The 14,777-nt window shown below is 44.7% G+C and overlaps 1 protein-coding gene across 1 annotated transcript in view; it reads left to right on the top strand.

Annotated features, from left to right (window-relative positions):
* LOC124729998 (exostosin-1) overlaps positions 1-14,777 on the top strand; it is a 195,366-nt gene that overhangs the window by 155,547 nt on the left and 25,042 nt on the right. The window contains exon 3 of the mRNA XM_047248499.1: positions 7,635-7,895. Within this exon, the coding sequence (XP_047104455.1) occupies positions 7,635-7,895 (261 nt within the window). The remainder of the gene's footprint in view (positions 1-7,634; positions 7,896-14,777) is intronic.

Here is a 14,777-nt window from a genome sequence, read left to right as displayed (position 1 = left end):
GGAGACGTCAGCAATTGGTTCCTGAGGGAATCTATCTGGAAGAGTTTGGGGAACTCACTGCAAACCTTGACCAGCATTACCCGGACGGAAATTTCAACTCCACCACTTCGTAATGCTAGTACGTAGTCTTTTTTCCTGCGATAACGCACTCCGGTGATTCAGAATTGACGGGAGTGAAAGGGAGAAGAAATGGAAACGGAGTAAAAGGGAGAAACCTGTACGGAATTTCACTTGGAATTCTCATGAAAATGACAGGGTTACTTGAAACCAGGGTGCCCTTGGATTGCCGAGTTCTCGGTGTTTTTCATCTGATGTTTCGTGAATTCTTATGTAATGAAAGTAAAAGGACAGCTCATCTTCTTTATTGCGCACGGAGAACTTAATCTGCTGAATGTGCTTTGCGGCTTCGCTTACGCAGTTTACTTTAAATAACCAACCGTCTGCAGGCAGTTGCGCGCAAATACAGTTTATATTCTCCGTCGAGGATCAGTTGCCTTCCTTCTCCTGAGCTTCAAATGTTAAGAATCCCAATCAAACTCTATATTTATTACATAATATTGAGTACTGCGGAATTGACCGCCTAAGATCGGTATTGCCGCATTGCGCAGAACTATAAAGGTATAGTGTGGCAACGGAAACAAATTAGTTACATTGACCCTCGTTCACTATATTGCGCAGCATACTGTAACATGTAAGGATGGTACGCTGGTGGTGTGCAATACACCTCAGTTTCTGCGAGACCGAGAGAAATTATACTTGTTCCAAAGGAAGTTCCGTAAAAAACTGAAAAAAGTTAATGATTAAAGGTTAGGAGTTAGGATAGAATTATACGAAAGCACCATGCTTTACTTCGAAGAAATGAAATTCTTGGTAGTTCAGCATACGCCAGATACCTCGTTATCCATAATATCGGAGGAAGCTGCAGAGCATGGCATCATGACAGTAAACCGAATTTTTTTTATTTACTTGCAGCAGTTCTCATAATAGGTAAAAAAAAATCAGGTCAGCTGCCTTGTTTATTTTTCTTGAAACATTTGGCACAGCACAGACATAAGATCGTGTAATGGTTGACATGTTTTATTAAGTGGTTGGTTACGTTTGTTGTGGTTACGTGTCTACGCTACCACGAAAGAGTCCCTAGTCCATTGAAACGTTCGTAGGGAGCTTCTCAGACTTGTACCTGTCCTCCATAGTTGTGCTTATGTTGTGCGAGGCAAGCAACTCAGCTGCAACACGCATCCATACCCTCGAGCGCGGACATGTTCTGTATGGAGGCAGAGAGCTAACTGACTAGTAAAGAACGTAAATATTTCGCACAAATTTTGTGCTGTCCTTGACCTCGTAGTTTCGCGTATTATACTACCACAGTATTTTTGTGTCAATAACACTTAACGTGTGAGGACCACTTTAGATTCCTCCTAGCATGTTACCTGCTAGTATTTTCGAAAAAAGGCGAGGCATTCATATCTTGGAATAAGGACATTTCGATTTTTACGCGTATTTTACATTACTACTACTTTTGAACTATCGGTTTATTTTTGTACGTAATTAGCTCATGCTATTTTAGCTCCCATAAATAACTATAGCACTACATTTCGTTATATCATATTACTAAAATGACTGATAGACATAACTGGCAAATGTATGAGACCCCACTTTTGATTGCACTTTGTGACATACTCTCAGTAAATATTTCCCTTTTGAGGTGCGTCACCATTCTCTTCATCAGCGCCATTACTTTAGTGTCACGTACATTATTACTCAATTCACTAAACTACTGGGCGCCCGTTATGTAGCTTGCTCATAAGACAGTAAGATTGTTTTCCCATTTGTTTGTAATAGTTAATGGTTCACAAATTCTGCAAACCCTTTATTTTTATTGTCCTTTCGTAGATCGGATGACTACTCAGCCGAAACCAGTTACCTGTGCAAACACAATAAAATGTGACCAAAACTGTAAATTCTACCACTCCTTGCGGTTCTAGGTGCGCAGTCCGGAACCGTGTGACTGCTACGGTCTCAGGTTCGAATCCTGCCTCGGGCATGGATGTGTGTGATGTCCTTAGGTTAGTTAGGTTTAAGTAGTTCTAAGTTCTAGGGGACTGATGACCACAGCTGTTAAGTCCCATAGTGCTCAGAGCCATTTGAACCATTTTGAATCTACCACTCCTTGATTTCTTTCCTTAATTTTGATGGAAGGAAGTATTCGCGTCTGCCGGCGTACCCCTGTATGTCGGTTTAGTAGGGATTCATGCTCGACCCATTGTGATACCGTACATCAGCAGTTTATGTACTTGTATAGTTTCTGTAAATCCTGCTCTGCTTCTAAATTTTCCTTTCAGCATTTTACTATGAAACGTGCACACCGTTTAGTAATTGTCTTTTCATCTCCCTCGAAAGCTGTTTTCCTGCCGCAAAGACTTTCCTCAGTATTGTATCGCTGCTCCCTCTCTTGTGTCAGCGAGAGTAGCGCTGATGAAACATGCGAAGTGTGTGCGGCGGCGCCTCCCCACGCCCACCTCCCTCCCTGCCCCATCCCCACCACGTCTGGTTAAATGGCGCCTCCCAGGGGAACCTGCAGACATTATCTCTCATGTTGGCGGTCTTCCGCGCCGCGCCTGTTTCCTGATTATTTAAACATGGGATGCGAAATATGAGACCCGCCGCAATTAAAACGCCCGCCTGTCCATTCCGAGTCCCTTACAGGACTAATTTGTTTCTTTCCGCTGGGCTGCCGTCTCTGCCATCTCCCAACACCCATCCTCACTCGCTCCTTCAGCTTTTATGACACAGCGGGTCCACGGCCACGAAATGCCTTCTCCTTCCTGCTGAATCTCTACTGCCGGAGATTACAACAGTAGTCATCCATTTAGAGAACATGCGAGCTACCTCCTGGTCGGGTACACACTGACGATGCCATCTGGTGGCGTTGCAGGCGCGAAAGTAAGGGGAGCATACAAGCAGAGCAGAGACGAATGAGGAATCATTAAAAGCCCTTCCGAATAACAAAGCGCCAAGACTGGATGACATATCTGGAAAAGCACTAAAGGAACTCTCCCAAGGAGCCTTGAACCACCTGACGGAGGCCTTCAAAAGGATACTGACATGTAAAAAAAAAAAAAAAAAACTGGAAGCAGGAGATGGTGATAACTGTTCCGAAACCAGGAAAGAGCCACATAGATCACAAAAACTACAGACCCATCAGTCTTCTGTGGCAAATACGCAAAATCGTCGAAAGACTATTCCTTCTGAGAATTAGAATAATCGAAGATAGAGGGATACTGCCCCCAAAACAGTTCTAATTTGAACAGGGCACTGCCACTTAGCAACTCATCAGGATCGTAGAATATATCACCAAGGCGTAAAACGACAGAGAATACTGTGACGCTGTATCTATAGACGTGCCGAAAACATTCGACATTGTTTGTCATCAAGGACTGATATGGAAACTCCACAGTGAGACGCCGTGCTAATCCCGCAGGACAGGACAGATAGTGTAAATTGTGGAAAGGGGCCAAAATAAGGGGCTGTCAGTTACACTCGAACATATAACTTTATTATCTGATCAAACATTACAAGAGTCCAAAAAAAATTTTTTTTTAAACACACAATTTTAATCTTTGGGGTTTAATTATCGGCTGAAAGCCAATTTAATTTAAAAACGGCTGAAGGCTAATAACTTAAAACGCAAACACAATGAGAAATTTAAAGGCAAGCCGTATGTTAAAACAGTTCTTTAGTTAGTCTGAAGTGAACAACTTAAATTGTAATCGGCTGAAGGCCTAACACTTAAAACTCCATAACATATTTTTTTTAAATACCAAAGGCCGTACGTGAAACAGTTCTTTAATTTAGACTGAAGGCCTTAAGAGCACAACAACTCAAACTCAAAATCGGCTGAAGGCCCAAGACTTAAAAATTCAACAACATTAAAATTTTTAAAACGCCAAAGGGCTTACGTGAAACAGCACTTTAAATTACGCTGAGGGCCTTAAGAGCAAAACAAATCGGCTATAAGCCATACAAGTACAAACAACAAGAACAAATTAAAAAAAATAGGGCAGTACACCCAAGGGTGCCCAGATGTTCCAGAGTCGGCCTGGAATTCAAACACTAACGCTCGCTTAGGTGAGACAGGCAGTCGGTCAACCATTCACGATCCGACGTCAACCTAACCGACCGACAGTCAACGGACCAAGCGACAGCATAACTTAACTTTCGTGTCCCGGTATCGGTGAGCCACGGACCTCGTAGCAATGGGAACAGCCCCTCACACTCCGACCGCGCGTGGACGCCGGCAGCGGCCGCGGCGAACTATGCGTCGCGATTTCGTCGCTGCTCCACACCAACCGACCAACTGCCCAGGCCCGGAAACAGTGAAGGACCACATACACGTCGGCCGATGACACTACCAACCAACGGCCGACCCGCTCCAATCTCCCTCCGTCTGACAGTTCATGTGTGTCACCAGCGGTCGGCGAGCACTGGCTGTCGGCACCTCACCGGCGCTCCGTCCCCGACTTCCACTGCTGCTGCAGTCCGACTACACTACTGGTCCGTTTCGAACTGACTGCCAGTCACACGACGACCCGGAAATACTATCGGTCGCTCCAGAGATGGTACGACAGTGCACTTATCGATACGTGCTGCTGCTGCTGCCGCTCACGTCCAGTAAGGCGGAAGTTAGTGAAACCAGTAAATGGAATAAGAAAACGAGGCGGCAGTACCGTAATAGAAGATGAGAAACAATAAATGAGATAAACGCGAGCCGTACATGGCTCACACAGCTTGGTATTCCCCAGAGCCTACAAGATCATCTTAGTCTTCTACTTAGAAGATTGTACTTTGCAGTGCGGGTCGAAGAATGGACGTCAACCGTGAGACGAATTTCTGAAGGACTTCCACAGGGATCCGTCCTTGGACCGACCCAATACGTGCTCTGTTTATACATCCGACCTTTCTTGGTCCCAAAGAGTGGAGCGTGCAATCTACACCGATAACACTGCCGTTTATACTAGAAGCGGATGGCATCAGGTGATGCACAGACGACTGCAAAGGGGCATGCAAGGAACTTGAAAGATGGTCTAGAGAATGGAGAATTGCATTCTATGCGTTGAAACGTCAAGCCGTTATATTCACCAGGAGAAGGACGCCAATTACTCAGAGATACTGGACAGCAAACTAATCCGGCAACGCCACACTGCCGATGTCAGACAAAGTTGAACAGAGGCTTGGAGCGTTGTATCCTCTGCTTGACGGATGTAGCTAACTTCCGCGACCTGTAGGACGTATACTCGTCCAATAGTGGACTGTGGAAGTGCAGCCTGGGGCACAGCAGCGATCACACACCTTCACCGGCTTCAGAATGAACAGAAGAGCCCCTGAGATGGATTTTTCACGCGCTCTTCAATTTTCCTGCGAAGTATCTACACGAGAGCGGGCTGTCTCTGGGGATTCATTGTAGCGACCATACGGGCCACAGATGGGGAAAACAACTAACTTTGAAAGCATACATGCGACTGAATAGTGATTTTGTTCGTAGCCTCTTCCTGCGTAATATATGTCTGGGAAAGACGTGACATATCTACAATTTTGATAATTGCCAATGCTATTTTGTTATTATCCTTGATCGTAGTTTCCATAATCGTGGAAACTCAGGATAAAGTGATATAAATTCTACTAAATGTATTTTTCACCAAACGTATATGGCGAAACAACGACATAAACAATGTCCGCCATCTCATCAAACTTTCCGTCAATCAAAATTTCTCTCAAACACGTCGAACGTGATCTATGCTCGACATGCATGTGAAACAGCACTGTACACCATCAAATTTTTGGCAAACATAGTAAAGTTTGATAAATTGTTTGATCGCGTACGAGGGCCCTTAGGCTCGTTCACCCTGCGGAAAAAAAAACCATGGATAGCGACATACGAATAGCATTGGTTGGTATGTCTATATATCTTTATGAGAAATGTCCTTGTTCCTCATTTCTCGCGCTTAGCCTGGGAGAGACGTTAGTTGTGCGTTGTCTTCTTCATAGCTAAAAATATTAACAAAAGGGTAACATGCCGGACTTATATATAGGCCGGATGCGGTGTTATAAAACCGGACATGTCTGGCTGAACCTGGACATCTGCAGCCCTAGCTGCGAGAGACGAAATCGATAAGAGCATTGCACAGATCTGATTGGACGACTCTCATGCGCCGATTCGCACACCTGATCCTACATTGGGTTATCTTTTCTTTGCAGAGGTAAACAGGCAAGATCAGGTAGACATACTGAGACTTAGTTCATGAGTGAATCTCGCAAGCTGAGCGACGACGAGGGTTAAACATAAAAATGGGCAGATGCGAGGTGAAGGTGTGGGGGGTGCAGGGGGGGGGGTGGTGGTTAAGGGGGGTAGGACGTCAAACGGGCCGACTTGGAGCAGGAGAGGCATCACGGCACGTTTAATTTCCACTGTGTATACTTTTACAAATAAATTCATAAAGCTGTGTCAGCATCACCAGGAAGGATTCAGGATTCACACTCATTGCAGTGGAAGATCGAAAACATAACAAAATAATTTTTTTTACGTGTGAAATTTCATCATTCTTTCACTTACTAATGGCTGCATTTGTTGCTCTAGGTACACTTTTCTTGATAAGATAGAGAGAGTCTTCGATGAATTTTGCACAGCATACAAACCATACTTACAGGTGTATGAAACTCTAGAATTTATTTAATTTATGAAAAAAGGAATGAGCTGTTATATTTTAAAGTTGATGTTTAGAAAAAACATTTTCTAGTTAATTACCTCAATTTTTACCACAGTTTTTAATAGATTTGTAAAAGTCTAAGAGTTTCGTACACCTTTGAGTATGGTTTCTATGCTGTGCAAAATTCATCGAAGAATCTCTCTTACTTATGAAGAAAAGTGTACCTGTAGCAACAAATGCTGCCATTAGTAAGTGAAAAAAATGATGAAATTTCACATGTAAAAAAAATTTTTTTTATGTTTTCGAACTTCCACTGCTGTGAGTGTAAATTCTGAATCCTTCCTGGTCATGCTGACAAAGTTTTATGAATTTATTTGTAAAAGTATAGATAGTGGAAATTAAAATGCCCTGTGATGCCTCTCCTGCTCCAAGTCGGCCCGTTTGACGTCCTACCCCCCGTAAGTCTCGAAGGCTGCCATCGGCGGCAATGAGCCCAGTTACGCCACCACAGTCCCCCTTGTCACTGCTACATCGCCTGCATACCTGGGCCGGGCGAGATGACGCCGCAGTTACACACTGGTCTCACGTTCGGGAGGACGACTGTTCAAACACACGTCCGGTCACCCTAAATCGTTCCAGACAAATGTCGGGATGATTCCGTTGAAAAGGGCACGGCCGATTTCCTTTCCCATCCTTGACACAATCCGAGCTTGTGCAGCGTCTCTAATGACCTCGATGTCGACGGGACGTTAAACGCAATCTTATTTTTCTTTTTTTATGCATGCCTGCTCCTCCGAATTTCCAACACTCACGCCCACGCCCAGTCCTCGAACGACAGCCAGCCCAGAAAGTAAACGAGTTTATGTTCGCTCGCCGAGTTGAGGGACAGCGGGCAGCTGTGTGACGCTTTGTGGTCGCGTGCTGTTGCAGATCATCCGGGAGCGGCTGCCGCGGCAGCCGTCGCGCGAGGGCTTCGCGTGGAACGCGAGCCCCGGCGCGCTGGTGACGCTGCCCGGCTTCTCGGACTCGTGGCGCCGCTACCCGTTCCACCTGCCACGGCTGGGCGCGCGCCCCGGCGCCACCTTCACCGCCGTCGTCTACTCGCAGCTCGGCGCCGCCGCCCTCGCCTCCAGCGCCGCCCCGCTGCACCGCCTGCTGCGCAACGTCGCCCGCAGCGCGCACGTCGCCAGGGTGAGTAGCGCCGATCGGAAATTCGCATCACCTGACCATTCATCCTGTCTGTGTGTTTCGATCTTTCGACCATCCACTCTATTTCTCGTCGCCACAGTGTGTTCTCGGTTTGCTTGCCTTCGTTCTTCCTGTTTAACATAGTTCTCATTTCGTCGTTCCCGTTTAGTTTCATTGCTTTGGCTGGTCGTAAGTACTTCATTATACTCGTACGAGTAATTACAACAAAATACCTTACGAAACTTTCTGGTAGATTTAAACTGTGTGCCGGACCGAGACTCTAACTCGGGACCTTTACCTTTCGCGGGCAAGTGCTCTACCAACTGAGCTACCCAAGCACGACTCACGCCCTCTCCTCACAGCTTTACTTCTGCCATTATCTCGTCTCCTACCTTCCGGACTTTACAGAAACTCTCCTGCGAAGGAGCGTGAGTCGTGCTTGGGTAGCTCAGTTGGCAGAGCACTTGCCCGCGAAAGGCAAAGGTCCCGAGTTCGAGTCTCGGTCCGGCACACCGTTTTAATCTGCCAGGAAGTTTCATATCAGCGCACACTCCGCTGCAGAGTGAAAATCTCATTCTGAAAATATCTTACAAGTGTAAAGAATTTAAAATACCAAAAAACTTTTATGGTGAAGTGACAGATTTTCGTGAAATACATAATTTTAACGAGGATACCACCCGGCAATCGGATTTTTTATTTTTCTGTATTTATGGTACTTTAACTTCAGAGCACAAACGCACTCGAAAACAATAAACACTACGCAGCACGAAGGAATTATCCGAATTGGACGGAAATAGGTAGACGCGATCTACGTGTGCAGACAAGCAAGTGACGACAATTTCAGGAAAATTGGGTGATTTATTCAGAGAAAGAGCTTCAGAAATTGAGCAAATCAAAGACGCATTGCTCCACCTCTCTCCTTATGCAAGTAGTTAATCGGCTTTGCATTAGTTGACGAATCTGTTCGATGTTCCCCTGAGAGATATTCCAGTTGGCCCGTTAGATCCTCAAAATCCCGAGATGGTTGGAGCGCCCTGCCTGTAATGCTCCAAACGTTCTCAGTTGGGAAGAGATCCCGCGACGTTGCTGGCCAAGGTAGGGTTTGGCTAGCACGAAGACAAGCAATAGAAACTCACACCGTGTGGGGCGGACATTATCTTGTTAAAATGCAAGTCCAGGATGGCTTGCCGTGAAGGGCAACAAAACAGGGTGTAGAATATCTTCAACGTGCTGCTGTGCTGTGAGGGTGCTATGAAAAGAAGTGGTACTGCATATACCACTCCTGGATGTCGGACTGTAAGGCAGGCAACAGTCAGGTCGGTACCAGGCCGCTGTCAGAGGCGTTTCTAGAGACGTTTCCGCTGGTCAACGGGGCTGCGCTCGAAGCGGGATTCATCACTGAAGGCAGTTCTACTCCACTCAATGAGATTCCAGTCCAAAGATGTGACTAGAGTAGAACTGTCACTGAGATTCCAGTCCAGAGATGTGACTAGAGTAGAACTGTCTCCAGTTAAGAGTCCCGCTTCGAGTGCAGTCCCGTTGACCAGCGAAAACGAGTCTGCATACGCCTTGGACATAGGTGGGATACCAACCAGACTGTTGCTTGGCATGCAGCCCGACAACCAGGAACGACAGTCTGGGATGCCACGTCTTTTCATAGCGGGATCGCTTTCGTTGTCATCAGCTCACAAAAATTCACGAGAAAATCGAGTTTGAAGTATTCTAGAGCAGTTCAGTTCACTAAACTGACGGGTTTAGCTGGCAGTAGCATTTAAAATGCATTTGAAAGTGGCGACGTAATCGTTGTAGTAATAGCCGATATTCGGTTATGGTTTGTTCGCTGCGAAATTGGAGGAGGACCGTACCAGATCTGACGGGAATCTGGCTGGGTAATGGGTACCGGAAAGGAAGGAACATTAATTTCCGACAGGACGACGATCGTTTGACCGAAAATGGTTCTCTGTAAGCAAATACACATTACAGCAGCTTCGGTTTTCTGTGATACCGTTCTTTAAATGCGTTGCAGCCGTGCAGCAGCATTGTTTGAAGAAAAGAGTCCAAGGAACAACTTGGGTCCAGTAAGAACATGACAGGAGAATGAAGAGAGAAAAAGATTAAGACCTCTGTTACAAGGAAGTACGTCTTACAGGAGGGGAAACGAAAGTAGACAGAGTGATCCAATTTTCAAACGTGTTTATAAAAATGGAATTGGCCACCAGTGGATCCAACAAACTCATGCATTGTAGAAATCGACTTAACAAGATAATTTATATATAAAAAAGAAAGTTTAGAAATTTGATCCGAGTGCGCGCGCGCGCGCGCGCGTGCGTGCGTGTGTGAGAGAGAGAGAGAGAGAGAGAGAGAGAGAGAGAGAGAGAGAGAGAGAGAGAGAGGGGGGGGGGCAATGCTGGGTTGAGGGAAGACACATAACTGTTGGAGAATGAGAAAAGGAGTTACAGTAGATAACAAAAATGCATTTACTTGTTAAAATGTTCCTAGACGACCGTAATCGAAACAAGAAGAAGAAGAAGAAGAAGAAGAAGATGATGATGATGATGATGATGATGATGAGCATCAGTGTGGAAGTATTTACTACTTTTCAGGATTTCCTCTTGGTTTTGTCTATGGAAAAACAGTTATTTGTAATTTTGTTGACGTCTCGGACGTGTTTGGATCCAACTGCGTCGTTCTCAATTAGTGCTCTCTGCTTAATGATCCTTCATTGTGAAATACTGTGTTTCTGAAGTACTCTGTTCAGAGTGCTCTGAGGTATTTTGAATGGGTCAATAGTGCGACGGATTGAACGTCCTGAGTTCTATGCCGCGTCACCTCGCCCAGTGATAACCTCTCTCGATACATCGTTTTGTACTCTCGGCACACTTTCAATGGAAGATCAGTTGACGACCGATCCATCCGACTGCGTGCCGTGTTGACTGTCCCGGTCTGCACTGCAGTCGATGCACTTGCCAATCGAGCGACGCTCATTGCGCTGCCCTACGATGGCACACGAATTTCGAAAGTAGCCCCGAATTGGCTGGCTGTCAGGGCCGTATCGCTGGCCGCAGATTTGCGTGATTAATGCCGCAGTGAGTGATGGACGCGGCCGCTGCCGTCGCGGGGCTGTGCCGATAGGCTATCGGCGCGGTCCACGTGATGGCCCGCCTGACGTGGACTGATGCCCGCGATTTGTTAGCGCCGCCGCCTCTGCCCTGTCCCGGCACAATCACTCATCGAAAATAACCTGAGCATTGCCTTATCAGGGCCCAGGTAACTACATCCGCCGAGTAAGGAACCGTGTGACAAATGTAGAATTATTTAAAACCAAAATTATCAGTGTTCTGCCCTACGGCAGGTCTTCACATGTAGCTCTCGATGCACTCCTGTCATTTGCTACTCTCTTCGTGTTCTCATAATTGTTTCCTGTCTTTATACTATCCACCATCTGGTGAATTCTTCGTCGTCTTCTTCTTCTTCTGCTATTCACCGTTCCCTCCATAGCATCCATCAGTAACCAATATCTTCTCATCCAACGTCCAAACTATGTTTCCACTTCCAGATTACCTTTAAAATCTCTCTGGCTTCTTTCACTCTTCCCAGCATCCCTTCATTTCTCACTTTGTCAACTCATTCTATCCTTTCCATTTTTATCCAAATCCGCATCACGAATGCTTCTATTCTTCTTTGTTCCTCTTTCCTCGGCTTCCTTGTCTCAGCTCCGTGTAATGCCGCGCTGCATGTAAAGCATCGCCTTTCTCAGGTCCCTGTCCACACACCCACATAGAAGCCTCCTCTTCTTATTAAATGCCTTGTTGGCAATTGATGTATTTGTTTTCACCTCCTAATTACATCTTGGGTCGTGCATAGTTATGCTTCCCAGATATGTGGAAGCCCTAACTCGTTCTATATCTTCCTCTTACTTTCCTTGCACTTATCATCACACATTTCGTCTCGTTCGAAATTCCTCACAGATTTTATTTGATGCTTTTAACATTCCAGTCATAGCTTTTCGCTCTCTGCCAGTAACAACATATCATCAGCAAATCGAATGGATTCTGTCCTACCACCAACCCGCACTCCTGTTTTTCGTTTCAAACATTTCTGAATTATATGCTCCAAATATATGTTACACATTATTGGGGAGAGATAGCAGCCTAGTCTCACTCCCTTCCAGTTGTGCTGGTAAATTTTTGACTGGCACGAGTTTTCGTCAGTACAAGTCTGAGCTTGCAACTTACATTTCAGTGAGAAATGACGCAAAGGCTATTCATGACCACGGTTTAATGCAACATAGCTTATCGCATTGTTCTTTTGTTCGTATATTCCGTAAGTTAGAACTGTCGGTGATAATTACTGAAACAGGTTTTGTGAATATTTCTGCGAAATATTTTTGCAACATTGGGAAGTCAAATGAACACTCTATCAGTCTTCACTGTCGAATGGTTGTAAAGTAGTTCGTTTATCATTTGCACGTGGTATGACCATATATATATATATATGTGTGTGTGTGTGTGTGTGTGTGTGTGTGTGTGTGTGTGTGTGTGTGTGTGTGTGTGTGTTACGTCGAAAGGATTCATTGACCTGTATACCGATTGTTACTTCTGTCGTATATGAAAGCCGATCAGATATCAGAACATAGAGCGACGGTTCCAAACAATGGTGTGTTCTACAGTAATTTTGACGTCGCTTTGTGGCAACGTATGGTAATTTCATAAGTAATAGCTACTCCCTCCAAAGAAAGAGGAATGATTCAGACGTAAGGCAGTTGCTGATAAGACGGAAATAGGGTGTAATGTACGTTTAATTGTGGAGGGGGGAGGGGAAACTAAGGAGGTGGACATGTCGCCATATTTAGCCCTCAGCTACTCACTTCAGGACGCTCTGCATAGCAGCCAACATAGCGGTATTATTAGTATTGATTGTGTGTAGTAGAAAGAGGCCAAAACCGTAATACTGACACTATCCTTCATGTTTTAACCACAAAGTAACTGTTATTGCTGTAATCCGTAGAGATAAACGCATCGACGCGGACTTTTCCCCACAAAGAAAATATAACCGCCTGTATTTGCATAGACGCAGACCTCTGCCTATATGCCTACGAGAAGAGCAAACGAATTTCTTGGACTGTTAAGTGTGTATAAATGATCCATGCACGCAGACCTGTATTTCCTCTCCTCGAGTCATCCTTCGCAAACAAATTAATGGCTACTCAGATCCGCAAATAATACGCGATGCAGCGGTCAAATTCAGCAACGGCTGTCAAAAAGATCAACATCATGAAAGAAACAAAAAAAGAACAGAAATATGGCATCTGGTGTATTTCACACATGTAAACAAAGACAAACCATGTGTGCTTTATAAAGTTTTCATGTTTTTTTTCGAGGTTAGAGAAGGTTTTATAATACCGACCTACTCAAGAAAGAAAGAAAGAAAGAAAACGAAACGGACAGATGCTAGTAGGTTTCGCTCTCTGAGAGTTCCGTACAAATTTAATTATGTATATAATAATAATAATAATAACTTCGTGTGGCTCAGTCGCCTGGTGCGAGTTTTTCAAACGGACGCCACTTCAGGGACTTCCATGTCCCTAACCTGTCCTAGTTATCCAACCAGGGAAGAATCCGAACCATGTTTCGTTCCAGAAGATATCTCACGTCTTTGAATGGTGAAAGTTACGTTAAAATGAAAACTGAAAAATCCGTGGTTCGAGCGAGATTCGTTTTTTCGGTTTCCAGGGGAGCGTTTTATTGCTAGACCACCATGCCCGACATGTATGTAGATATTTCATCTACATGATTTGATGAGAGATTTTGTGAATGTCAAAACATGTGACATAAACGGCCGTATCTTTTTATTGCATTGAGTTAGAAGCTTTAATTTTTTAGACGGACAGTATCGTAGACCTCAGTATTTGACATAAATGGCAGCTTCATTCTCGTGAGAAAAAGGATTCTTAACAGTCGGATAGACATATGGACAAAGGCTTCGTTGTGACCGGTCGCAGTACGGAACCCTCAAAAAAAAAAAAAAAAAAAAAAAAAAAAAAAAAAAAAAAAAAAAAAAAAAAAAAAAAAAAAAAAACAAAGTATCCGCCCTAAGACGTATTCTCATTCATTCTTGGAAGAATGAACAGAAATATGGCATCTGGTGTATTTCACACATGTAAACAAAGACAAACCATGTCTGCTTTATAAAGTTTTCATGTTATTTTTTCGAGGTTAGAGAAGGTTTTATAACACCGACCTAGTCAACAGCATTCACGTTTGCAGAGACTGCCAGCCGTTCTGATTTAAGATAACCGTAGTTCCTGCACATCACTTGAAACCAGTTATAGAAGTAACAGTCAAGTCCACGGTCAGTTTACTTCCCCGTCCTTGTCCAGCTTATCTGTCTCTAATGGCTTCGACGACGACGGTATGTGGCGTATAACCTTTCTAGTGTCAAAGATAAAGGAAACGTTCGATACAGATACAGATTGTGTTCGAGTAAGAGAGAGAACTTTTACAAGGCTTTGCTCTGCCGGTCGTCCCTGCTGGTTCTGCTACCTGGGGAAGCATACACGTCGACGTATCGGCTGGTGCCGTAAAGACTGCGCCGCGCAACATGCATAATGTATCGCGCTGCTGCTGACGTCATCGCTGCAGTCTGCACTCCAGACGTCTGACTACCGTTCTGTTGCAGTCAGTGAAGCAAGTGTGGCCTTCCCCGCCGGTTCGACTGACAAAACGAACTCGTAACTTCCATTTGAAATTTTCTTTGCACACTTAATGGTTTTCGTTTGATTTTATACGCTTTTCACACTAAAAGAAATGTAAGATTTGTTTATCGCCGATTTAACTGCCAAGAAGTCGACAAAGAGGCACAACAGACAGCTGTATTAGCTGTACT

The sequence above is a fragment of the Schistocerca piceifrons genome, chromosome 1 (genome assembly GCF_021461385.2).
Source record: "Schistocerca piceifrons isolate TAMUIC-IGC-003096 chromosome 1, iqSchPice1.1, whole genome shotgun sequence".
NCBI lineage: Eukaryota > Metazoa > Arthropoda > Insecta > Orthoptera > Acrididae > Schistocerca > Schistocerca piceifrons.
The sequence above is the reverse complement of the archived record's forward strand: the minus strand, read 5'-3'. Positions and strand labels throughout refer to the sequence as shown.